Here is a 27,407-nt window from a genome sequence, read left to right on the forward strand (position 1 = left end):
ACCCCTAACCCTTATAAATGAAATTCAAAACAAAAAGAAACATTACAGTATCAACAAAATGTTTATTATATCACAAAAGACATGAACAAAAGCATATGTCACGATAATGATAAAAGGATGGAGTGTATAAATATATGAACAAATGAGAGCAATATCTTCCAATCAAATATTTACTCTCAACATTAAATACACTATATTTGTTGTTTTTTTTCATTAGAGAGGTTCATCTATAAATAGCAACTATTTGGTGTATCTGGTGTACAGAAGGAAGGAAGTGTTGACAAGTCTAGGACAATTTGTTGTTCTCTCACTTTTTATCTTTAGTTGGAAACATTGAAGTTCAAGTAGGTGTCCTTGACATCACTTCAAGGGTCATGCTATTTATAGCTCAAGTCACTCCCTAACAAGGAGCTTGTATGATGTGTGATGCCTTTTTGTTTTTTCATTGTTTATTTCTCAAGCACTGAAAAACAAAAATAAAGGTCAAAGTGAAAGTAATTTCCATCAGGGAGTGAGTTTCAGAGTTTGTGTTTATTTCCTGATAGCAAGCTGTGGCCTGAGAGCTCTAACTTGATCTGCCACTTGTCTCTCTGCAGAGCCGAGCCTTGACAAGATGTAATCAAAGTCCTCTTCACTTTTACTTTCAATGGCAGCTTCAGCAGCCTCTCGGAACAAACTGCAGGGGGAGATAATAGAATTGCAGACATTGGACTGGACATAAATGCAGGCTACATAGTCATTGAAATTGTAACATGTATTCTACATGGGAGGTAATCTACTTTATAAAGGGACAAACAAGGATACTAAAACAGAAAAGTTAATATGGGAGATAACTTGCTTATACTACCAGGAGCCTAAATATTTGAAGTCCTTCTGTATGGGCACAGACAAAGGTGAAGGAGAAAATAACATGCTTATATATATATTGGTGGCCCAGTGGCTGAGCAGTAAAGTGCTTAACTTCCAAACCTGGGGTCTGGGGTTCGAATCCTGGGATTTTTACTTTTGGTATCTTTAGGGCGCCTCTGAGTCCACCCAGCTCTAATGGGTGCCTGACATTATTTTGGGAAAAGTAAAGGTGGTTTGTTGTTGTGCTGGCCACATGACACCCTCGTTAACCATGGGCCATGGAAACAGATGAGCTTTACATAATCTGCCAGAAATATGCATGTACCATTAATAGGAGATAACTCACTTACTATGGAGACAAGACACTTGGCAGGATAGGTGGAAATGGGAGATAACTTTCAAATGCTACATGATTATTTGTTGATCTCTGTTTCTGAGTTAGCCTGTTGACTTGGTAGATTAGACACATGCCAGCCAATTCATGCAAGTATTAGCTTTTAGTTTCACTGAACAGTGGTTGGTTTGCACTTTCACAAAGTGCCAGCCCAGCCTTGCTGTGCCAAATTAATATTTACAAGTGATACTTATTAGGCCAGGAGGGTCTTGGACTACATGAAAAATGTGGGCACCCTTTGAAAAGAAGTTATTTATTCAACTTTCTACAGGTACCTGTGAACTTTAGGTTCGGGGTTTAGTTGCTTACACTACAATCTGATCAAGAAGAACGTACCCAACACGGACGAGACATTTGACCTTCAACTCTGGTGGTACCCTACTTAAATATTTCTTGGCCTCTAGTGAATTTTTATTTTTCATGCAGGCATCAATGAACGTCTGAGGAATAGATAATAGCCATATTTTTAAGGTGGTCTAAAAGACATTAAAAATATGTTGAAATCAAAGTAATGTATGAATATAATGTTAACAAACTATCAAAATGTAAATGTGAATAGCATTTCTTGAGTAGCTTACTGATGGTCATTTTCAATCATTTAGATGTTACTTAGCAGAAGGGAAACAAACAAATTACACTCCCCTTCTCCCACAGTTATCTTGCTCTCTATTACCTCAATACCCACAGGAGCCTTCTTAGTCCGAGATAGCTTGTCCAGCTCAATCCAATCACCTGACTCAGCCAGGGCATAAACTTTCATTATCCAAAACCTGAAAGAAATGTTGGCATCACTTTAAATGCTAGTATTTTATAAACCATAGTCTAAAATACTAGACTTAGAAACTTTATCAAAAACTACAGAGGAGATAATAAAATCCTGAAAAAAAAATCAAGTTGTGTTTAATTAAAGCTGATTTCATCCTATGATTGTTTTTTTTTTTCTTTATTGCCCAATTAGAAGTCTGTAGGTTTTATTTGCTTGACTTGTTTGGGTTGTTTCTTCAGAATAGAAGTTTGTGACATCTTAGGCCAAACCTCCTGAAGGATGGCAGCAGGCAAAGTGCACACTCAGGATAAAAAGATGTCAGTCAAATGACAGTCCAGAGCACATACCACATGTAAAATATAGAGAATTTTAAATTTCCTCCAGTCACAACCTGTGGCCTTCACCAATGCTTGAACCATCCATTGATTTCAGTTTTTGGTGAAAGTGAATAGCACATGGTATGTTACATCAGGTAGATATATCTGACCTGGGTGGGTGTGGCTTGTGAGGGACAAAGAATGTTCCTCAATACTGTGAAGGGACGAAAGGTGAGCTGGTTTGGTCATATGGTAAGACATGACTCACTATCAAAAGTCATTCTTCAAGGTACAGTGGAGAAAGCATGAGAAAGAGTCGTCCAAAGAAAAGCTGGCTGGTTAGCATAAAAGAATGGGCTGGCGTCTCTCTTTTGACATACTTGACTGGGAAAAGCGGAGGAATTTGATTACGTAAACTGTCACAGCACCCCTGCGATGAAAGTCAAGGGACAGATGAGATTCTTTAATGAAGTTTTAACAAAAATCTCACCTTCTGTCAGGAACCTTGAACTCTTTTTTAAATTTCTCTGCCATGTTGTGATTCCCTTCAACAGTCAGCTGATATAATGTTTTCTGCAATGACTGGTCAGCATAAGATCGGCCAGTGTCTGTCTCTAGCTTTCTCTGATAGCGTATCAACTTGATCTGTTCTTCTGTTTGCTATAAAGCAATAATAGTTTTGTTTTAAGGCAACAGATCAAGACCTATTCTTTAACAACATTTAACAACAGCAAATGTTGAAATAATGCAACTTTTAGTGTCCCATTCCTCAATGACATGAATTTATTTGAGAATTATGTTGTTTACACTATTAATTATAATTTTGTATCTTAATGAAGTTATGTAACACCTAAGGTCTGGAGAAAAATATATTGTAATACACTGCAGAAATGCAGCACTGAAAACAAATTAGTTTTTAATAGCTTCAAATAAAATGAATACTCCAGACAATAACTACTGAACAAATGACCAACCCAACTCTTGTTTTCTTTTCACCAACAGCCTTTACTTTCCCCCAACTAAAGTCAGGTACCCATTAGAGCTGGGTGGACTCAGGGGCGCCCTAAAAAACCAGATATTCAAAATCTTAGTCTTCACCAAGATTTAAACCCAGGACCCCAGGTAGCCAAGCGATTAACCTGTAATCCACCACGACCCCCCCCCCCCCCCGAACTTAAAGTTGTAAAATTAACTTTTTAAAAAACTTACTTTTGCTAAAAAATCATTTTTACATCTGAGAAAACAATTCATGGCGTCCTCCAACAATTTGGCTCTTTCTTCCACATCCTGAAGACAAACAAACAACAGATCAACATAAACTGTTCTTTTGGCTAAAGTTAATTAAGTAAAGTTTCCCTTTCAGATATTTCAGTGGCCAACGTTAACTACAGTGTCATGCGGCCAGCACAACGACCAACCGCCTTTACTTTTCCACAACTAATATCAGATACCCATTACAGCTGGGTATTAATAAACAAGGGCAGAGACACAATGCATAAGCACAATCCTAGACCTAGGTGGACTCCTCTTAAACTATATAGATCAAACAGTTACTTTGTAGACTCAAACCCATGAACTAAAGCTTGGTAGGTAAACACTCAAATGTGCCAAGAGATTATTAGTTAACACAGGAGTCAAATTGACCTTCATAACTAGTCTACTTGCAGCCATTGCTCTCATGTACTATACTCATTAAATCTAGACATCATAAAATACTAAATATAAATCCTAGAATCCTTCAGTGTTGAAACTTTACACTCTTGGTTTAGTAATATGAGATCATGACTAGAAATATAGAAAATGTTTTAGGTAGTTTCTAAATTCTCCCATACTTACATCTAGAGAGTAACTCCGTATGATTTTACAGTTTCCTTCCTCCCAAGAGTTATCCTCCTGATAGTATAAGTCCTCTACTAGTTTAATGTTCTGCTGTCTGCAATACTGAAATAAAAAGACAAAAGTTTATGCCATTCAAATGTCTCACAAATCTATGAAACAAATTTCATTCCCTTAAGTTCAGTTAATAAGATTTTATCCTTGTGTAGATGAGTGCTGTCCCAATAAGGTCTGTTGTTTACATGGAGAATGTAGAGCTGGAATAGCAAATGTGAATTCTAGATCTGTCATCCTTAACATTTTTATTTCTTTGCTTTTACGTTTTGAGAAATGAACATTATTACAAAATAGCTCTAACCTTCTGCAGAACTTCATGGGATGAAAGTGGGCAGGGTTGGAACTTGGAAATGAATATAATCCAATGTATATTCCACAAGATATGTTACAAATGATAGACAAAAATAGAATATAGTAGATTTGGTTCCTTATTTTATTAAACTGATTAATCCAATTGAAAAAAAAACAAACAGTAAATAGTGACATAAAGTGCTATAGAAAACTGAATGAAGGGTTGGTAACACTGCACAAAACTGACTAATACCTCTTCAGCACTTAAAGGTTTAAATTCTTCACATTTCTAGAACATCAAATAAGACTTTTTTTTTTTACAACCAATCAGCCTGTTTGCATCTTGACCTATTCATTTTACATAATTTTAGTTCAATCAATCAGAAACGTTTGACTAGATTATTTGTGAGCCAGCAAAACGATTGGAAATTGTTTTACAAAAAAAGTAAAGTTCCCTTTTCAGACCTTGTGGTTTATAGGGCTGATCATGTATAGGTCATCTGTTTGTGGTCTACAGTTAATAAGGGTGTCGTGTGGCCAGCACAACGAAAAACCGCCTTTATTTTTCCCCAACTAATGTCAGGTACCCATTAGAGCTTGGTGGACTCAGAGGGGCCCAATGATTCTGAAATTAAACATCCCAGTCTTCACCAGGATCCGAACCTGAAACCCCCCAGTTGGAGAGGACAGAGTACAAGGTCAAAGGTCATTGGAGGGCTACACCAAGTATTCAGTCTTGACAGCAAGGCAAAATAAAGAAAAGGTGAATTTAGTTGGTAAAGAAAGCAACATCAAAAAAATTAAATCTTAAACTAAAGACAATTAACCCATAATGAAATCTCCCCACTGACCAATGGTTGAATTATCTCATACACCTCCCTGATATAAGAAGATAATTGAAATGACCAAGTAGTTTGCTAACCTGTATAAAAAGAGAACAAGCTATGGGCATTCCTCTAATCATCATGAAAAAGTCTTGACTGGACTTATCTCTCAGGCGCAGTAGTACAGTGTAAACTATGTCATATAGATATGTAAAACAATTAGAAATAAAGCCAACAACAATCTACGTCTTAAGTCAAATTTACTTCTCAATATATTATTCACCATAATTATATTGTCACTGTGTTGTATTTGTACTCTGACTGTCAGCTAAATAGTCACACATCTGATATCAAACATTCTCGACATGTATAGTGAGTGACATGTATGCACTTCGCAAAACAGCTGGGTTTCTGTCCAGGACTTTTGCAAGAGAAGATTTGAGCCTCTCAAGCCCTCACTTGAATGGAGCTTGATGATAATGATGATGAGTTTTATTTTTAAAAAGAGATTTTTACTATGTCAAAGTCATTATTAAAAATAAAATGCAAGGCCAAGTAAATTTGTTACAACTAAAAATAACAGAGATCTAGTAAAAGAGGTTAAATAAATTTTGAGTGTACCCAAATCTGTATCACCGCTGTCTATAGCTTTGGTCAAGGCTGCCTGGTCTTGGCCCATCTTCAGTAACAAAGGAACTTGTTCCGATGCCCTGGGCTCATAGTCAAGCAACTGGTGAAAGAAATTGTTTATTTCTAAAGGTTATAACAGAGTCAATAATGTAAGATGATTGTAAAAGTAAAGTAAAGTTCCTCTTTCAGACCTTGTGGTCTATAGGGCAGATGATGTAAAGATATCTGTTTCTGTGGCCCACGGTTAACGAGGGTGTCATGTGGCCAGCACAACGACCAACCGCCTTTACTTTTCCCAAAATAATGTCAGGCACCCATTAGAGCTGAGTGGACTCAGAGGCGCCCTAAAGATACCAAAAGTAAAAAGCCCAGTCTTCACCGAGATTCGAACCTGGGACCCCCAGTTCAGAAGCAAAGTGCTTTACCGCTCAGCCACAGCACAATTCAATGAAACAACAAAATGTTATTCTGTTCATTAATACATTTCACTATATCTTTTTTTTTAATTTATAGTTTTCAATAAATCAGCCAATTAGAATTAAAAATTAACATAACTGAAAAACTAGTATTTTTATCCAATGTTTAAATTGTCATGAGGAGCCATGACTATTTCACAGGGATACAAAAAAATATTGAACATTACACAAAAGTTCATATTGACAATCTCGCTTGTTTTTTTTTCTTATGTCATTTTTATTCCCTGTATATACAGAAATGAATTTATGGTTGCAAACAAACTTGCTTTTTGATTTATAGGTTATTCTAAAGTAAAAAAAATATTGCTTCTCATTACATAAGCTAAATAAGCCCAGATCATCATTTAGATCAGTGAGGCTGAGTTATAATATATCATGCCCCTCAAAACTGCCATTAACAGTGTATAATGAAACGAAGCTGCTGTGGATCAATTCAATAGAACTGGACAATCTCTTCGCAGTGATGCAGCCCATGACACATGTATATGGACCCCAGACAGGAAGAGGTTAGGCATCACTGTTCAATACAATCTCATTTATATTCACAACAGTTAAAATCAGAGTTGTTTTTCACCTTATCTGCCAGTATTTTGTTCACAGGTTTCTACTGCTTTTGTTTTATATTTCCCACAGTAAAGTTAGAGGAAAAAAAAACTGCTAAGAGAATTGACCTTGATAGCCAGCTGTTTTCTCCCCAGTTCTAGAGCCTGGCTTGCTATCTCTGAGAAAGACACTCCTGGCACATCTACAAGTTTTTGAGAAATGGTCCTGGCCAGTTTTTCTTCATCCTCACTCTTTTGTTGAACCTTCAAACAAAATTGTAAAATGACACAGGTGACCTACATTCAACTAGTTTAGAAGCCAATCAAGTGACTTAACTTGTGATAACTCATTAAGAAAAACAACAACATTACTACAAAATAATAAATAATTAGTAACCGCTTTCATTATATTTAAAGTTCTAAGAAAAGTATCACACATTTATAGGTGTGAATTTAGTATAATCATCATCAGTAGTGTACCATGCTATACATATCATATTGTACAAATTGTATCATCCTGTATGTATAACTACATTTAAAAAAAAAATTCCAATGTATGAACCAGCTGTTTCATGTAATAGTGTCCTTATACTTGTAATACTTGTAGTTCTTCTAAAAAGTAATAACCAGCTACATTTCAATAGTCTGTGGGTCCCTATTAGTTAGGGGCCTGGGAGCAATGAACCCTTTCGTGCTATGGTTACTACACCACTACTTATTACGTCCGTTAATGTGTAGATTCTTACCTTAAAACATGCCCAATGGGCCAGGATTCTGCTTCTACCTTCGCTGTCAGGAATCTTCAAGTATTGGCAGATCTTCACAGCCAGACCAAACATCTTACGCAACACTAGCCTGTCAATCAGCACTGGCATAGATAAATGTTCCAGTCTTGATCAAGTTAAGGAAAGAACTAAACAAATCAACAAAATCTTCTTGTCTATCTGATTGAGACAGAAGGGGAGAGAAATAAGGAATAAATAGGTTATCAAGATATCATTACAATAATCTTGCATGCATACATATATAAAGGAAGCACAACGGACACAATTTTTAATGTTGTAAGGTCTGGTTCATCAAATATAGTGAAATACGGTTAAAGTCCTGAACAGGGCACAAATCGTGGACCCTCCTATTGGACAACTCTACCAAGCAGCAACAGAAACCAATCGTTAGAGTAGGCCTGAACATAGACCTGTGACGTAGCATGCAAGTACCAAGTGACAAAAAACAAATGTTTTAGCACTTAGCGTTATCTTAGTATTAACTCTTTCTTTTTGCTTGTATGCCCAAAAATGTATTTTTCATTGTTTGGTATTGGGGGAGTATTTTCTATTATTACACCTGGATGAAAATACTGCATGTAAGAGTTGGCTAAATAATTGACTCTAACCATCAGAATGATCTTTTCTGTTTTCTCACTATATATGATCAAACATTTTGGCAAGACTGTAGTCAGAAAAATATAGCAGTGGTTCTCACAAGTGTGCCAATGATTCAAAGCATTCCCTTCCAACATTTTTCTAGCATATCATATCAAATATCAATGAGTGCAATATTTCAAATGGCTAAGTACCCACAGCTGCATCCTGCATAATTTGCCACATCCATCACAGACAAGCTTATCGTAATACCAATAAAATGACTAACCACCTTTATTTCATAATAATAAATCAACAACATGTAGGCTACCACTTAAAGGAGTGAACTGGAATACTAAAACATTTTGAATTGTTCAAACTAGATCTAGGGTGCTCCAATTCATTTTTTTAATAAAGGAAATAATGAGTTCTTGTGCATGACTAACGTGTGAAGGATACTGTGTAAAGGTGAGAGGTATGCCCACAGAGTGATGTCGTACTTGATTCAAAACTCTCAACATCATGCACATGTTTACAAAGGCTTCTGGTCTGTAGTCTGTCAAGAAACACTTGCCAAACGATGCTGCCTGAAAGTATTTATACATTCATAAAAAAAATATATAATTTGTATCTCTTTAATGCCTTTTTCTCTTTCTTGCAAGATGATGCTGCAGTACACATGAAAGCTGTACAAAAGATATCACCTCAGTTTCTTTTAACGCAAAAGGTATTTAATGAAAACAATTAAAGTTAGGACTTGGTGAGAATTTTTCTAGTAGACCTTTAAAGTGAACAAATACTATAAACCTTCCCATTGTTCTAGCATCATCTTAAACATTATCAACTCAAATCAACTTATATCAACACAGGCACAACTCTTGACTTATCATAGTGGACTTTCATAGTTGTTTCTTAGAAAGGGGCTACTCATAGTGGGGTTAGGATAGAGGGTTTCTCATTAGGAGTTTATTATAGTAGACTTTTCATAGAAGGTAGCTTATATTAGGTTTCTCATACAAAGTTTCTTATTGTGGACTACTTTTCTTTGTGGAAGGAAGAACTTACCCTCAACAACATTCTCTGTATGGTAGGTTCCGGCTCATGTCCAGCTGCCTGTATGCACTGGTTCACAGCAACGTCCAGTTTATCTTTGATCATTCGAATGTATTCATCAGCTTTCTGATTTTGTTTCTAGAAAGATTCAAAGCCAAGCAAATGTGAAATAAGAAAAGCATTGACGAGCCATCAAAGTTTACTAGATGTACAAGTAGCCCCCATCCAATGTATAACTGGATTAGATTCTCAAAATGTTTCAAAAGTCCCTGAATTCAAAAACAAATTAAATACATCTATTAGAGAAATTTTGTTTTACAATTTTACTTTTTTTTTTCAATAGTGAAGACTGTCTTTAGACAAGAATTTTTACTAAATTCAGCATGTTAATTAACAGGGTTTCTTGATGGAATTTAAAAATCGATGTTTAAAAAAACACTGAATAAAAAATTAATGTCTAAGACTTTTTTTTATTGCCACTTGATCCAGGGTGGACAGAGTCTTGGAGTGGCAAAAATAAATTAGTGACTAATCCAAGAGTCTGGCCATCCCCATTAAGGTTACAATTTTGTATCTGTGATTAAGCTAAGTAGTAAAATTGCCATAACATCAGTGGCGTAACTAAGGGGGGGGGGGGAGAATTTTAAAATCCCCCCGGGCCCGTGGGGGCCCCCAAATGGGTGTCCGAAATTTATTTGTAAATACATAAATTAATATATTTGATTGACAAATAGTGTCAACGGGTGTCTTTTTTTTTTTCAACATTTATGGATTAAATTTATCACAAAGACTAAACCTAGATATTTTTAAAAATATTTTTGCCGCAGAGATCAATTTTTAACAATGTTTAGCCATTTCCATATTAAACTTTGTTGCCACGAATAAAACTGCATGATATACAGCGAATTCCAGGTATCTTGTTACCTTTACTAATAATAGATCTAAATGGCGAGTATTATATGGCTACACTAATTAACCTTGAAGCAAAATTTACAGAATCGAGTATAACTAAAAGTTATTCTTAACAATGCTAAAATTGTCCATTATTCGGGTTTGGCGTCTATAATTTCAGAAATAAACTTCACACTCGAGTTATTACCCCTATATTCATCTTTCCTCAATCCAATGGAAACTCTCTCTTTTTTTATTTACATCTAATGATCTAATCCTTTTGCTTTCGCACAAAACATAAACAAAAAATAATGACGTAATATCATATAATATTAATACATCCTACCTATTGAAGTTATTATCACACCCTTCCTTTTAAAGTTCTTAATAGTGATATCTACTAGCAGGGCCGGCCCTAGCATTTGCGGGGCGCTATGTGAAACGGACCGCGCGGGGCCTAGTCTGGGTAGGGATAAGCATAATGTCAAAATTATTTTTTTTGAATTAGAAAATAGGCCTACTTTCGTCTTTGCAATACATTTTTATCAAATGAAAGCTCGCAATGCCACTTTTTATTTATTGGCACCCCAAAATGTCAATTTCGTCTATTCTTCATGAGATTAAAATAAATTCAAAAAAAGTTCAGGACTTTATCGTATATTTTGCCTTTTCATGAGATTTCCTGGAGGCCCTGAAAAATCAGGAGGTCTCAAAAACCCTGTTATTTTATATACGTTATAAATGTTTAATTTAATAATGTACACTTAGAATTAGCGCGGGTCCTATGAAAGCGCGGGGCCCACTGCGACCGCATAGGCTGCAGTGGCCTAAGGCAGGCCCTGTCTACTAGGAACTTTAACAATTCGTCCACTTCTGGTTGTCTTGACTGGCACAACAAGTTCTCTAGACGTTGGTCTATAACTGTCTGTTTCGTTTGTTGCAACAGTTTGCAGTTCATTGTCTTCATCGGTATCATAGTACCCAGAGATGTCTTCATCGAAACTCTTATTTAAAAAGTGTTGATTTCTTCTGTATGTTTTTCCATTGTTTGTCTTTATGATGTAAGATCTGGGTGCTGAATTTTTTTTATGACAACTGCTTTCTGCCATGTTTGACCTAGACGAACTCTCCGACAGAATAATCTTTAGGTAGTCTTGCTTTTGCATCGTATTTCACTTAGCTTTTCATCTGTCGTTCGTTGAGTAATGTCTCTGCATTTTCAGCTACCAATGGTTTCAATAGTTTGTGATCAGTTGGAATGATTCCCTGAGTCTTCTACTCGTCAGCAGTTGTGATGGTGAATACGGCAGTCCACTTATCGGAGTATTTCTATACTCGAGCATAACGAGATATGGATCTTTCCCACTTTTGTATACTCTGAATCCTTTTGCTTTCGAACAAAACAAAAACAACCAACAATGACGTAATGCCATATAATATTAGCACAAAATCTTCTTCATGCAGTGGAAAATTAAGAATTTTTTGCCTATCTGGAATTCTGGTCAAAGCTCCTGTGCCCAATTAATATAGTTCGGAAGAAACTACAAAAGTCTGGACTGCATATACGGGAAGCAGCTAAATAAATTAGTACCCTTTCATGCTTTCTGCAAAATGATGAGAAACTGACAAAAACCCAATCCATCGAAAAAGCAAAAGAAGGTAGTGAATACTATGGATTCCCTGTAATCAAAACAACCATATGAAAGAAAAGATCTGATGGGAAGTTGAGTTCTAATGTATGACTATCAATACAACTGCAATTCAAACGTGTTGCGACAGAAGTGCTGGACAGATTTCATATGGAGATGAAGGGCAGATTCCAAAGGCTGGAAAGAAAATGGATACCTTTGGGTTTCTTCTTGAACCAAGACACCTGTTAGAAGACACGCTTGTGACAAACTGTGCTATTTTTCCTGTTTGTATGATGAAATAAATGGAAAATCGCTTTTTCAATGATGTCATTGATACACGAGCACTTGTCATCAACAAACAGTAATACAATCACCAATAGACATTTTGAGGAAACAGGCTTCTTATGGGAATTACGTGTGCTCAAACTTTGCAACCTCCTCCGAATACCGCTAACTCAGGCCACTTCCATTATGTCATGTGAGAGATCATTCTCAAAGCTCAAGTTCATCAAAAGCTATCTCAGGAGCACAATGACACAAGAAAGGCTTATCATGGTTTTAATGTCAGTGAAGTCACAAATACTAGAAAGTATCGATGTAGTTGATGTTATAGATGTCTTTGCAGCACAGAATGCACGACGTGAAGCGATATCAATTTAAATTTGTCACTTGTGCATTATTTAACTAATAAACAACGGTATTATTCATTAAAAGAGTCTTGATGATTACTTTTTGTTAAGTTTACTGATATACTGAACCAATTTGATTTGGGGCTTATATATTTTTGCGTACATTATCTCATGTCATATGTCGAATGTCAAAATGCAAGGGGCCCCAAAGAGGTCAATCCCCCCGGGCCCCCAAATCCCTAGTTACGCCCCTGCATAACATCATTAACTGCAGTCTAGAACTCATTGCATTGAGCATGCTTAAAAACATTTGGTGACAGTATGGACAGACAAGCTAAACAAAATGATCATCATCATTATAGAAATTGTTCAATTATGTTTCACAAGTAGTGACTGTTGTCATACACTAATACATGGCTAGTCATGATGTGTACATACAATCATGTCAGTAGAACTAAAGATAACGTTTGATGCTCATGTCATGCTGATGTTAATCATTCTACTATGCAAGACTCCACTGAGAGAAACTGGCTCATGTTGAAATAAGCCAAGTAAAAACAGTGAAATTACCTGGAACTCTTTGCTAGCTTCATAAAGTACAGCTCCTGGCTCCATTGATCCAATCTTAAAGATTTGCTCAGTCACAGCTGAAAGAAAACAACAACATACAAGTTCTACAAAAAAATACCAAACAAAAGTGAGAGAAAAAACTTTACTGAAGTTACGTATCCACTCTTCAAAAGTTAGCTCCCTCAGACATCACCACAGCTGATTAAATAAGAAATACTATGATATCCTACAGTACATATATATATGTTCTCAAGAGCATGCTCAGACTTTGGCCTTACTATCAATACGAACAAGACTGAAGTCTTATATCTACCTTCTCCTGGGAAAGCCTACTCGGATCCAAGTATCACTAAAATGGACAGGATATAAACGCAGTGGACAAATTCACATATCTTGGCAGCACACTCTCCAGAAATGGAAAAATCGATAGTGAAATCAACCTGCGTATCGCCAAGACCAGTGCATCCTATGGCAGACTGTAAACAAATGTCTGGAACAGACGTGGTATCACCACAAACACAAAGCTAGGGGTCTATAGAGCCGTCATCCTCCCTACATTGCTCTATGCCTCAGAAACATGGACAGTGTACAGTAAACATGCAAAGAAACTAAACCACTTCCACATGACATGTCTGAGAAAAATACTAAATGTCAAATGGCAAGACAAAATACCAGATACAGAAGTCCTTCAAAGAGCGTGTCTGCAAAGCATCCACACAATCCTGATGCAGTCCCAGCTGCGATGGGCAGGTCACGTCTACAGAATGGAAGACCACCGCATCCCTAAACGACTCTTGTATGGCCAACTAAGCGAAGGAAAACGCTCGCAAGGTGGTGAAAGAAAGCGCTTCAGGGACACCCCCAAAGCTTCTCTGAAGGCGTTCAGCATAGACCCAGGCACCTGGGAGACAGAGGCACATGACAGAGCATCATGGCGTCGCGCTGTGAAAACTGGCGCACAGGTTGCTGAGGAAAAAAGAACAACGCTGGCAGAAGAAAAACGCCAGAAAAGAAAAGCAAGACAAACGACACCAGCTCCAGCTGGAATAACCTGCCCAGTGTGCGGCCGAACATTCCGGGCTCACATAGGTCTCACCAGCCACATGAGGAGGCATAAAACCCCAGTGCAAAGCCCTCAGCCCCCTGGATGACAAAGTGGTCATCATCGAACCACGATGGACGAACTATATATATATATATATATTAATAGCTTTTAAGATTCTGCATTTATTCTTCTTTAAAGCACTAGATTCAACATGTTTGCACTAGGCCAACATAGGGGCAGTGTTATCTATTGCACTAAAAGGTTTAACAAAAAAAAAAGAGTTTTATATTTAAAAAAGAAACCAAAAAAAAAAAAAAAAACCAATAAGCCATAAATAAATTCAATCAAAGATGTTTTGTTTTTCAAGCAAACAATTGTTGTCACTCATCTTAGTATTTGATTTCGAGCCAAAAAAAAAGATACTTGTATAAAAAAACTTGTTATAGTTACAATGTATCTCATGAGCTTACTATCAGTTAGTTTACCTGGGATTTTGTGCAAGAATTCATGGCTGTCATTTCCAATAATTCTCAGCCCATCTTCTTCTTGAACTAAATAAACAGGGGAATCCATGTTGTATCTGTAGAAACATTATTTGTTGACAAAAATTTATCTCATTAAATTTCTGATAATAAAATAATTGTAACAATATAAGGGCTAGCAGAGCTCTAATAATAAGCATCAAATTTTGTTTTTTTAAATTTTTTAAAAGACAAAAAAAATCATTATTTTTTAATTAACAAAGACTGTTTAAAGTCATCCTTCAACTTAGGGAGCACGACGAAAGGGCAGAAGAAAAAAGCTGGCTGGACAAACAGCTGCTGACCCGGACAAATGGAGCGATTTGGTTACATGAATGTCCCAGCACAGATGAACATCTGTATCCCAAAATAAACTGAAGATTACAGACATAAAAAACTACAGCATACTAGAAACTTGTTTGCTCTAAGCTAGTAAGAGAATCATTCACATGCAGATACTAAATCTATTAATTTAGTACAACTGGGACCTGTGCTTGATTTTTAAACAGAGTCTGGGTTTATGAGTAATTTAAATGTAAGTGAAAGTCAAGACAATTAAAGTAAATAGGGAAAGAAGATCAAACGTTACCTGATCCAGTCTTTGTCAGGTCCCACAACAACAATTAATTTGTCCCACAGTCCAACTACTGCACCATTGCCGCACCTGAAGATATTTTTAATTGTAAATTAACTAATATAATAGAAAAAAAACAGACGTTGAGTATCAGAATATTATGAATTGTCATACCTTTATGAGAAATCATAATCACAGAAACTGCATTAGAAATGGTGCATTCATTCACAATTTCAATTATTATTAATTCTTGGTGAATCCAATAAGTTAGACAAGGACTCTTTTAAAATTAATACTGATTTATTTTTTTTTACATGTTTTGGATGTTTCTTCTGATTTAAAGATTATTACATCTAGCAGGATGACAGAGGAAGGCTGGAAGCATGGTTAAAAGCCAGGAACATCTGGACAACAGTCCAAAGCACATGACCATGAAGCCATTCCTTGAATATACTGGGACGTGCAGACCAAAAAGTACAAGTTGAATAAACTTGTGAAGAATTGATGAAATTTAATCAAATATTTTTTAGTTGTTTCTTCAATGTTCTTTTGTTGTTCATATTTTTGTTAATAATCCACAAGCCAGAGAAGTAACCTAAGACTATTGTTATATAATAGGTGTAAACATCAAGATATTGAAAGAGATTCTATCCAAGGCAAAAAACAAAGAGGAATGGAGAAAGATGGTCAACAGATCTTGTATGAGCCCCAACAGCAATGAGTGCAATAGTAGATTATCAAATCTAACAATATTTAGGAAATAAAATTTTTAAATATTTAGGAAATAAAATTTTTACCCTATTGACAATGTACTAATCTATTGGTGGATGTTAATTACAGGCTTAAACTCTGGTAAATCTTATCTTATAAATTACAGATGTTCCATCCCACTAGTACCCATGTGTTAATCTGTTTGAAATTTCTAGCTGAGAATTGAAATCTACCTGTTAGGCAGTGAATGATATGTACAAAGATCTTAGAGATGTGTAACTATAAAAATAAATATGATAGTCCTATAAACAACTATGATAGTCCTTCACATTGCCACGTGGTACAGACCTCTGACGTGACAATAAGCCATTAGTCTTCACTGCCCAAGGTGTTGCAGCTCTGTGTTTAGGCTTTCTATGAATGATTGGGTGTCTTGCTTTAACTCTATAAACCAACTACTGACATCAGACCTCTTACTTTAGCCGTGTAACAAACCTTAGAACATGTTTTCTATGTACCAGTCCCATTTTTCAAAGAAAAAGAATTCCCCTCCAACTCGAATTTCTAGAGTACTTACCAAACTAACTGCTGGGGAGGCTGAAAGGACTAGGTGTTGACTCTAGAGTACTTACCAAACTAACTGCTGGGGAGGCTGAAAGGACTTGTTGACTCTAGAGTACTTACCAAACTAACTGCTGGGGAGGCTGAAAGGACTAGGTGTTGACCCTAGAGTACTTACCAAACAAACTGCTGGGGAAGCTGAAAGGACTAGGTGTTGACTCTAGAGTACTAAACAAACTAACTGCTGGGGAGGCTGAAAAGACTTGGTGTTGACCCTAGAGTACTTACCAAACTAACTGCTGGGGAGGCTGAAAGGACTAGGTGTTGACCCTAGAGTACTTACCAAACTAACTGCTGGGGAGACTGAAAGGACTAGGTGTTGACTCTAGAGTACTTACCAAACTAACTGCTGGGGAGACTGAAAGGACTTGTTGACTCTAGAGTACTTACCAAACTAACTGCTGGGGAGGCTGAAAGGACTAGGTGTTGACTCTAGAGTACTTACCAAACTAACTGCTGGGGAGGCTGAAAGGACTAGGTGTTGACTCTAGAGTACTTACCAAACTAACTGCTGGGGAGGCTGAAAGGACTAGGTGTTGACCCTAGAGTACTTACCAAACTAACTGCTGGGGAGGCTGAAAGGACTAGGTGTTGACTCTAGAGTACTTACCAAACTAACTGCTGGGGAGGCTGAAAGGACTAGGTGTTGACTCTAGAGTACTTACCAAACTAACTGCTGGGGAGGCTGAAAGGACTAGGTGTTGACTCTAGAGTGCTTACCAAACTAACTGCTGGGGAGGCTGAAAGGACTAGGTGTTGAACCTAGAATACTTACCAAATTAACTGCTGGGGAGGCTGAAAGGACTTGTTGACTCTAGAGTACTTACCAAACTAACTGCTGGGGAGGCTGAAAGGAATTGGTGTTGACTCTAGAGTACTTACCAAACTAACTGCTGAGGAGGCTGAAAGGACTAGGTGTTGACTCTAGAGTACTTACCAAACTAACTGCTGGGGAGGCTGAAAGGACTTGTTGACTCTAGAGTACTTACCAAACTAACTGCTGGGGAGGCTGAAAGGACTAGGTGTTGACTCTAGAGTACTTACCAAACTAACTGCTGGGGAGGCTGAAAGGACTAGGTGTTGACTCTAGAGTACTTACCAAACTAACTGCTGGGGAGGCTGAAAGGACTAGGTGTTGACCCTAGAGTACTTACCAAACTAACTGCTGGGGAGGCTGAAAGGACTAGGTGTTGACTCTAGAGTACTTACCAAACTAACTGCTGGGGAGGCTGAAAGGACTAGGTGTTGACTCTAGAGTACTTACCAAACTAACTGCTGGGGAGGCTGAAAGGACTAGGTGTTGACTCTAGAGTGCTTACCAAACTAACTGCTGGGGAGGCTGAAAGGACTAGGTGTTGAACCTAGAGTACTTACCAAACTAACTGCTGGGGAGGCTGAAAGGACTTGTTGACTCTAGAGTACTTACCAAACTAACTGCTGGGGAGGCTGAAAGGACTTGTTGACTCTAGAGTACTTACCAAACTAACTACTGGGGAGGCTGAAAGGACTAGGTGTTGACCCTAGAGTACTTACCAAACTAACTGCTGGGGAGGCTGAAAGGACTTGGTGTTGACCCTAGAGTACTTACCAAACTAACTGCTGGGGAGGCTGAAAGGACTTGGTGTTGACTCTAGAGTACTTACCAAACTAACTGTTGGGGAGGCTGAAAGGACTTGTTGACTCTAGAGTACTTACCAAACTAACTGCTGGGGAGGCTGAAAGGACTAGGTGTTGACTCTAGAGTGCTTACCAAACTAACTGCTGGGGAGGCTGAAAGGACTAGGTGTTGACCCTAGAGTACTTACCAAACTAACTGCTGGGGAGGCTGAAAGGACTTGTTGACTCTAGAGTACTTACCAAACTAACTGCTGGGGAGGCTGAAAGGACTAGGTGTTGACCCTAGAGTACTTACCAAACTAACTGCTGGGGAGGCTGAAAGGAATTGGTGTTGACTCTAGAGTACTTACCAAACTAACTGCTGAGGAGGCTGAAAGGACTAGGTGTTGACTCTAGAGTACTTACCAAACTAACTGCTGGGGAGGCTGAAAGGACTTGTTGACTCTAGAGTACTTACCAAACTAACTACTGGGGAGGCTGAAAGGACTAGGTGTTGACCCTAGAGTACTTACCAAACTAACTGCTGGGGAGGCTGAAAGGACTTGGTGTTGACTCTAGAGTACTTACCAAACTAACTGCTGGGGAGGCTGAAAGGACTTGGTGTTGACTCTAGAGTACTTACCAAACTAACTGCTGGGGAGGCTGAAAGGACTAGGTGTTGACCCTAGAGTACTTACCAAACTAACTGCTGGGGAGGCTGAAAGGACTAGGTGTTGACTCTAGAGTACTTACCAAACTAACTGCTGAGGAGGCTGAAAGGACTAGGTGTTGACCCTAGAGTACTTACCAAACTAACTGCTGGGGAGGCTGAAAGGACTAGGTGTTGACTCTAGAGTACTTACCAAACTAACTGCTGGGGAGGCTGAAAGGACTAGGTGTTGACCCTAGAGTACTTACCAAACTAACTGCTGGGGAGGCTGAAAGGACTTGTTGACTCTAGAGTACTTACCAAACTAACTGCTGGGGAGGCTGAAAGGACTAGGTGTTGACTCTAGAGTACTTACCAAACTAACTGCTGGGGAGGCTGAAAGGACTAGGTGTTGACCCTAGAGTACTTACCAAACTAACTGCTGGGGAGGCTGAAAGGACTAGGTGTTGACCCTAGAGTACTTACCAAACCAACTGCTGGGGAGGCTGAAAGGACTAGGTGTTGACCCTAGAGTACTTACCAAACTAACTGCTGGGGAGGCTGAAAGGACTTGGTGTTGACCCTAGAGTACTTACCAAACTAACTGCTGGGGAGGCTGAAAGGACTAGGTGTTGACCCTAGAGTACTTACCAAACTAACTGCTGGGGAGGCTGAAAGGACTAGGTGTTGACCCTAGAGTACTTACCAAACTAACTGCTGGGGAGGCTGAAAGGACTTGTTGACCCTAGAGTACTTACCAAACTAACTGCTGTGGAGGCTGAAAGGACTTGTTGACTCTAGAGTACTTACCAAACTAACTGCTGGGGAGGCTGAAAGGACTTGGTGTTGAATTCACAGTATTTTTTCTGCAACAGTACAAAAAAAAACAACTTCATTGCACAGTAGGGCAAGAATGTGTCTAATAAAATGTACTTATGCTCAGCAGTTTATTTACCTGTATATCTGAGGTTCCTATCCAAATCAAACCTTGCTGGGTAAACAAGGCCAGGAACTTGCTGTTGAAAGACACTGCCATTGCAATTATTGCCCCTGAATTCTCACTCAAATCAGGTCGCTAACAACAACAAATTGAGATGAATTAGTACATATATATATATTGACAAGGCAGTAGAAGTTAAGTTCACCCAATTAAGTGGTTAATCTATTTTATTTTCTTGCTGGAAAAGTTTATATAGTGAACTGAACATCTCAAGTCTAAATAATCTGTATTTTGATAAAACTTTAAGTACCTGATTTTGATACTGCCCCCCTTGGTCCACTAAGAAAAGCTCTTCCCCTTTGGCCACCAGAGCTCTGGGTTGTCTGTCTAATAGTACAACAGTCCAACATGCTGGAGCTTCATTCAGACCTGGGATGTAGTAGATATCACCATTAGTCAACACAAAATATTTTCCTATTGCAGTTTTCTAAAGAACTGCTCGCCCCTCATTGATCCCTTGTTTTTTTTTTGTTTTTTTTTTGTGAAGCAGAGGTATTGGGCCTCGTATCAAGTTGTTGTTCAATAAAATCTGACATGTAGCAACTGTCACAGCCTCATTGAGTGTTATTTGTTCACCTTGGGTCAAAAAGGTGATAACATGAGAAAACCTCTAAGTAGAAAAGAGGAACTGAGAAATACTAAACTCAATTTGAGTTAGTTGCAGATTGGTCCTCTAGTGGACTTATTTATACCTAATTAAAATTGTTGAATCAGTGGATCATTATATTATTTCTTTATACCACTGTTGGATGTGTTTTCTATGTATCCAATACATGAAACTGACAAAGCACACTAGTGGGCATTATATATTGGCCTCCTTCAGTCGTAGAACAACAATGGTTCGTCTCGAACACCTTTTCATATGGCTGTGGAGCCCTATTTCGGAGAGACACTCTAGTCCACATATATAGCAGGTCAAGGTGGCTTTCGCTTTGGTGGTAGAGGAGCAGGCCATTTTCCATGTGGCACGCTTTTCTTCAAGAGCTGAGGCCAATGTTTTCTCGCAGTCCATAGCTTTATTGGTCACAGTCTCTCTCCAACTAGTGCGGTCTAAGGCTATGTCTTTCCAATGGTTAGTATCAATGTTCACTGATTTTAAATCCCGTTTTATCACATCCACATAACGGAGGTGGGGGCGACCAGTTTTTCTTGAACCAGATGCAAGTTGCTCGTACAGAATGATTTTTGGAATACGATTGTCCTCAATCCGACAAACATGTTCGAGCCAGCGCAGGCGGTGTTGCCTGAGGAATGTAAAGATGCTGGGAAGGCCTGTTCTCACAAGGATCTCAATATTACACACTCTTTCCATGTTATTTTTAAGATCCTTTGAAGGAAGCGCAAGTGGAATGAGTTTAGTTTTCTCTCTTGCTTTGTGTAGGTAGTCCACGACTTACTGCTGTACAGTAGCGTGCTAAGTGGACATTACTTATTTTATTATAATAAATCTTCATGTCTGCTTCGCCGGACTTCATAGAATGATTACTAGCTTATTTTATGTTTGTTCATAGTCTAGACACAGCTCAAATGAATCCAAGACATTTGCGTCATTAGTATTAATGATCCAGTTACATTAATTGATAACCAGATCTCCGTTACATTGGTGGTCAGAACGTCCTTACAGCTATCCAAAATAATATTTTCAAAAATCACTTCAAACCAAGCTGTCATCATTACACCCCTTCCCTCCTAACCTCTCTCTCTCTCATCTGCCATCTGGAATGAAATCTTATTCCAACGAAGATTTCACTTCAAGTTGGTGTTAAGAATTGAATGTACCTAGCTTCAATGTTCACGTTTACAGCATTATTGCTCGTACCCACTGAAGCTTCTATATGTAATGTGTTTATGTTGTCCACTTGTCTTTGTGAGAGATACACAATTAGATAGAGCCATCGCTTGTCTAATACATGCCTAACGGCTGTCTGTGTCGGCTCTATTGAAGTTGTTAGTGAACGGATGCTGCGAGGGTGGGGGAGGGGCTATCTGGGGCTTGTGACCTTTGACCACTGGGGTGGTAATTTGCATACGGGCGAAATGACTCTGGATCAGAAGAATGTTTTTATGGACATTCCGATGGTCTAGAGGCTAGTTTCGTTTGGTGCGTTATCGCTAGGCAGTGGTGTCAAATCCGGAGTCACTGGTTCGAGCCTCGGTCGGCGCATGCCCTTATTTTCGTAGCATTTTAATTCACTACTTTCTCTCTTAAAAACTTGGTCCCTGGTGCTGTTATTCATTTATGTTTAATATATGTAAGTTTAGTATGGCAGGACAGTTATGTACAGTGAAGCATTTGTAGTCAGTGTATCAAGTTGCCAATTGTACATTATTGGCTGTTGATTTATTAGTTATTAAAGTATCACGTTATTTTGAAGCCTATGTTGTCAAGTTCATGAGCTGTTTATGTCATGTTGTGTAGTGATTGCAGAGAACTGATGGAGAGGATTGAAGCAATATGATATCTTGTGTGAAATATATTTTTTAAGGGGTTAAGACTTAAGTTCATTGAGTGAAATTCTTACATTTTTTTATGTCCTTGTAAATTGGACTATAACATAAACACAGCAACTAGTTAAGAGAGAAGAAAGATCCAAATAAATAATTTATTTTAATAATCATTTTTGAATGTGTCGAAATTCTTTAAAACATGAACTATACATGCTACACAAAAAAAGATGATGATACCTGGGATTTCAGCTAGCCGGACTATCCTTGGGCTATCTATGTTACTGGTCAAGAATATTCTAAAGCTAGTTGTCATCACAGCTATGCCAGTGCCTTGATATGATGGGAAAATTTTTGCTTCCAGAATTTTGATGTCTTTTGCTTCCTACAGACAATAAGAATATAGTATAGTCATGGCTGGGTTGATGTTTGTCAGGTAGAAGGTCAAGGTGATATTAAGAAGAGGTGGGGGTATTTTCATAGAATAATTTCTTTTCAAGAAAATTCCAAAAGTTGTATTTTGATGAGCTGCTATGCTTGAAATATTACTTAATGTTTTAGATGAACAAATATTTCACAAGTATCAAATTATTATGATGCACTATCAACTTCTTCCCCTTCACCTATCCCTTAGTCTGATGGACCTTGGGGCATACACGAGATTTGTCAACCATCTTTCTCCATTCCTCTCTGTCTTTTGCCTTGGGTAGAGCCTCTTTTAATGGCAGGCCCCCGTCCATTTTTTTAGGTTGTCTTCCCATTGCTTTCTCTGTCTGTCTCGTCTTCTTTTAGCTAGGATCTGCAGTCAACGTCAAAGACCCCCAAGCCTATAAGAAAGTGGACATGACCAGGAAGTGCATCAGTCTGACTTTGGAGCCTTTTTCTTTCCATATTTATCAGCTACTTTGTGCCAAATATTAAGAAAGGTTTTAAGTTATCAAATAAAAAAAACTAGCTCAGATTCTGATTAACTTTGAGAATGTCAATCAGTCAAACTACTCTATAGCAAACAGCACTACAGACAACACTAAAGGAGCTTAATGGACCACATATTGCGAATCAAGAACACTCCTGATATTAGCACATACAGCATCAAATACCCCAAGTACCAAGCTTAAATAAAGCAATGTGATGAATTATTAGTGAAGACAAATACAGTCTGAGAATTCAATACTGTATCAAAGCTAACAGCAACCGTACCTACTTATGTGACATTGTGATCCCTAGAATTAGAATAAATGTTAAAATAAGTAAATTGGGTAATAAACAGAGCTTAAGATAAGTACTTACCTGCCCCATGCCAAATGTACGTTTGAATGTAAGGAACATGTCATACACTAGAACCACACCATCTTCTTGAATAAACAACAATTCTTCGGTTCCAGACCATCCCATGGTGATGATGTTCCCACTGTTCCACTGTTACATAGAAAAAGACAGATTGTAATATGCTAAAAGTTGTATGATATCACTAATTTAGTAAGTGTAGACTGTTCTTAATTAAGTCCTACAATCCAGTGTTTAAACCCAAGACCTTCAACATGGTAGCCTAATAATCTGCTGCTGGATCTCCTTCCACACTTATATAATAATAATATAATTAAAAATATGCTCTACTAGAAGAGTACAAAAAATACTTTAAAAAAAACAAAGCTTATATTAATGTGTATCAATTAGTTTGGATCAGTCATGTAATTAAATTTGTAATAGATCTAGACTAACAATAATAAATCTGTGTGATTAGAATATTTTTTTTACCAAATGTTTTTATTTAGCGCAATTTTATGCTTTTAGCTTTCTCAATACCCTATGATCCTATCCCTTGTCTGGACCAGATGGAAAGGGGGAGAAAGAACAGAGTATCTGGGTGATCGCTTTTTAAATGTATTTTTTTTTTAAAAAGAGAACAACCTGAATGTAAACTTGTCGGTTAAAGTCTTTTCAGCCAAACGAGTAACCACGTGTTAGCAAAGAGTCTATGAACATGGAAGATGGTATAGTTAGCTATTTTTTCTATTTTATGTTTGTGTTCAGTAAGCCTCAGACGGCAGCCTTATATAAAGGGGACTAATTCAGCTTATACCACCACTTCAGTTAAGTATTTTTGTTTTCCTTGTATTAGATACCAGACAAAGTAATTTATTACCAATAGCTAATTAACTAATTGGTACATTGAAAAAAAATAGATTCTTGTGTTGTCAGGTAAAAAAAATAATTGTGCAAAATTTCAGCTTGATCCGAGATTGGGTGTCGGAGAAATAATGTGTAGAAACTTTTGGCCAGACAGACAGACAGACAGAGTGAGTTGATATAAGCTTTGTAAAAAGTGTAAGATCTTACAAAAGAAAAAACTTTAAACTCCAATTAAGTGACAATGAAGGCAAGGGTAACAATAAACATTTGAAACAAATATGCTCCAGTGAAGAAGATACAAAATTGTCTATTTTGAGATGTTTCCAAATCTATAGCTCTTACTGGCTTGCAGGCACATTACAAAGAGACTTTTCAAGCCTACCCGCATTTGATTCTGTAGTTTTCCAGCAGCACTGTATACACTAATCACAGGTTTGGCCACAGTCGCCACTCTAGATGTTTTACTTTCATCCTTCAGCAATGCTGCAAAAACAAAGAAAGTTGACTTTCTACATGGAATATCTGTTTAAAACTGTTATTGTCAGAAATTTTTCTCAAATCTAAGCTGCGCCAAAAATGTAAGCCATGCCTTATTTTTCAGAATTGAAGTTTGTAGAAAAAATTAAAATGTGAAAGCAAGTCACAAATATTCCATTGTTCCTTTGTCCAATTTGTCTTTTGAGCATCATGACAAGAAAGAGAAAATATGCATATGTCCTAAAAAACCTAGTTCATGTGGCAAGGGATATTGCTGGCAGGATAAGAAGCCAACAGAAAAGCGCCATGATATAAGTTATTGACTAGTCCTGTATCTGGGGGTGTGGTGGTTGAGTAGTTAAGAGCTTGGCTTCCGAACCTGGGGGTCCTGGGTTCAAATCTCGGTGAAGACTAGGATTTTGAATTTCAGGATTTTTAGGGCGCTCCTGAGACAACCCAACTTGAATGGGTACCTGACTTTAGTTGGATAAAGTAGAGGTGGTTGGTCATTGTGCTGGCCACATGACACCCTGCTCGTTAACTGTTGGCCAAAAAAACAGACGAACCTTAACATCATCTGCCCTATAGACCACAAGGTCTGAAAGGGGAACTTTACTTGTTTTTTTACTTTATGAGCTGTAGCGCCACTTGGATGGATGGATTATTCTTATTATTAATTACTCCCTACCTCATCTGCTTCAATTTAAACATCCCTGAAATAGAGTTTAATGTCAAGAAAAATACATTGTAACATTAAACTTAGCATCTGAGTCACAACAATCAATTGATAATATCATGCCACAAATGTAAACCAGTGACCGAATTTCATGTGTTTTGAAAATGCAAAAAAAAAAAGATGTAACTTAGATTCTAGAAAATATGGCATAGAAGACTATAATTTCAATAAAAGTGTCTTCATTATTACATTTCATTTACCAGAACATTTACTATTTGTTGTAAACTGCAATATTTATTTTAAAAAGAACAACTAAGGATTGAAGGCATTATTACAATAATGTTAACTTCTTTTTTTCTGAGAGGTGGATGAATAACAACAAAAATGACAAACCTATAGGACCACCATAAGTGGAGACTGCTACTGTATGCTTCGCTATGTCTACTAATCCACTCCATTCCATTGAGTAGACTTCAGCTTTTCTAACAAAAAAAAAAAAAACACTTTTAAAAAAAAAGGTATCTTAGAGGAAGAACTTACAACTATATCTCTCAATAATGTAGAAAATATTTCCCTTTCTATATAAAAAAAAAATTAATTACCAAAAAACCAATTGACTAATTGGTTAATTTTTTAAATTGATTCATCTTTTGATCTGTATAATAAATATTTAAAGTTTTATTGCGATCTGCGAATGGGTGTGAGAGAAATAATGCGTGCAGTTATCTGAGGGGACAAAATCCTAAATATTTAGCCATATCTCTGAATACTGAAGAATCAGTTTCCCCCTGTCTGTATAAACAAAAATTTAATTATCAGTAATTTATTGACTAATTCATTATTTTTTTTTTATGGATTCATGTAATGTCTTCACCAATGATTAATTGTGCAAAGTTTCAACGTGATCATAGAATTGGTGTGGGAGAAATAATGTCTAGATATTATATACAATAGTTAATTGTGGCAAACATCTTTTAAGTTTAGGTTTAGATAGTTCTTTTTAAATGCCATGTCATGTCCTTTTATTAGGATGAGAAACAGTATTTTTATAAATTAAAATTATGGCCTACTGAAACTGAAAGATTCAATCCTATTTTTTTCTATATAAAAGCTAATATATAATATATATATATTATATGGACTATTATGGACAATATGGTGACAATCAAGCTGTGAGCTTGGCCTGAAATAGATATAATATATATCCTCTCATAGAAAATTCATATCATTAAACTCATTAAATTAAATTTACATTTATAACAATTAGCCTTTTTATTAGGCCTACAATATTAAATATTATCAGTGATAATTTCACTTTAAAAAATTAAAATGAAAAAATGTAAGTAACTACTAAAGATGGATTATACTTTTTATTGATGATTTAGATTTAAATTTAAAAGTCTTTTATTTCACCAGTTGATTGATGTGTTACTATAAGTCTCAGAAAGTATGAGCTAACTTCTAGATCTAGACTCTATATACTATAATAATATAGATCTAGACTACCTTAGTTTTTTAAATGCCACCGGGTCTGCCGAAGGTGGGCGTCACCCAAAATAAGCATAATAAATAAGTAATCATGTCTAGCAATTTACTAAGACATAGTATCAAATACTTCTTTAACAATCATACATATTGATGCATTTATCCTTTTCAAATATTTATGTAATCATAGTTGAGAGTGTGCGTTGAATGTAGAACTAACCTGTAATAAAATTCCCCTAGTGGATTCCAATCTGCGGTAGCCATTTTTTCATATTATTGTTCAAATGTTTCAAGAGTGATCTTTCTTTGCTCCTCCAGGGAAACGATATCAGTGATAAAATATAGTTCAGTGACATT

At 37.1% G+C, this 27,407-nt stretch overlaps 1 protein-coding gene across 1 annotated transcript; it reads right to left on the reverse strand.

The window, feature by feature from the left end:
- Positions 1 to 42: 42 nt before the first annotated feature.
- LOC106057736 (vacuolar protein sorting-associated protein 16 homolog) lies at positions 43 to 27,407 on the reverse strand. The gene is made up of 23 exons (XM_056004442.1): positions 27,271 to 27,407; positions 25,959 to 26,047; positions 24,795 to 24,895; positions 23,570 to 23,698; positions 22,520 to 22,664; positions 20,085 to 20,203; positions 19,790 to 19,909; positions 19,645 to 19,700; positions 15,273 to 15,347; positions 14,648 to 14,742; positions 13,118 to 13,194; positions 9,409 to 9,534; positions 8,803 to 8,930; positions 7,729 to 7,873; positions 7,112 to 7,246; positions 5,956 to 6,064; positions 5,433 to 5,527; positions 4,163 to 4,267; positions 3,536 to 3,613; positions 2,817 to 2,986; positions 1,917 to 2,013; positions 1,580 to 1,683; positions 43 to 676 (listed from the first exon to the last, which is right to left on the reverse strand). Exons 1-23 carry the CDS (start codon positions 27,312 to 27,314, stop codon positions 532 to 534), a joined length of 2,487 nt encoding a protein of 828 aa, XP_055860417.1. The 5' UTR covers positions 27,315 to 27,407; the 3' UTR covers positions 43 to 531.

This window comes from Biomphalaria glabrata, chromosome 11 (assembly GCF_947242115.1).
Source record: "Biomphalaria glabrata chromosome 11, xgBioGlab47.1, whole genome shotgun sequence".
In the NCBI taxonomy this organism is placed as follows: Eukaryota; Metazoa; Mollusca; class Gastropoda; family Planorbidae; genus Biomphalaria; species Biomphalaria glabrata.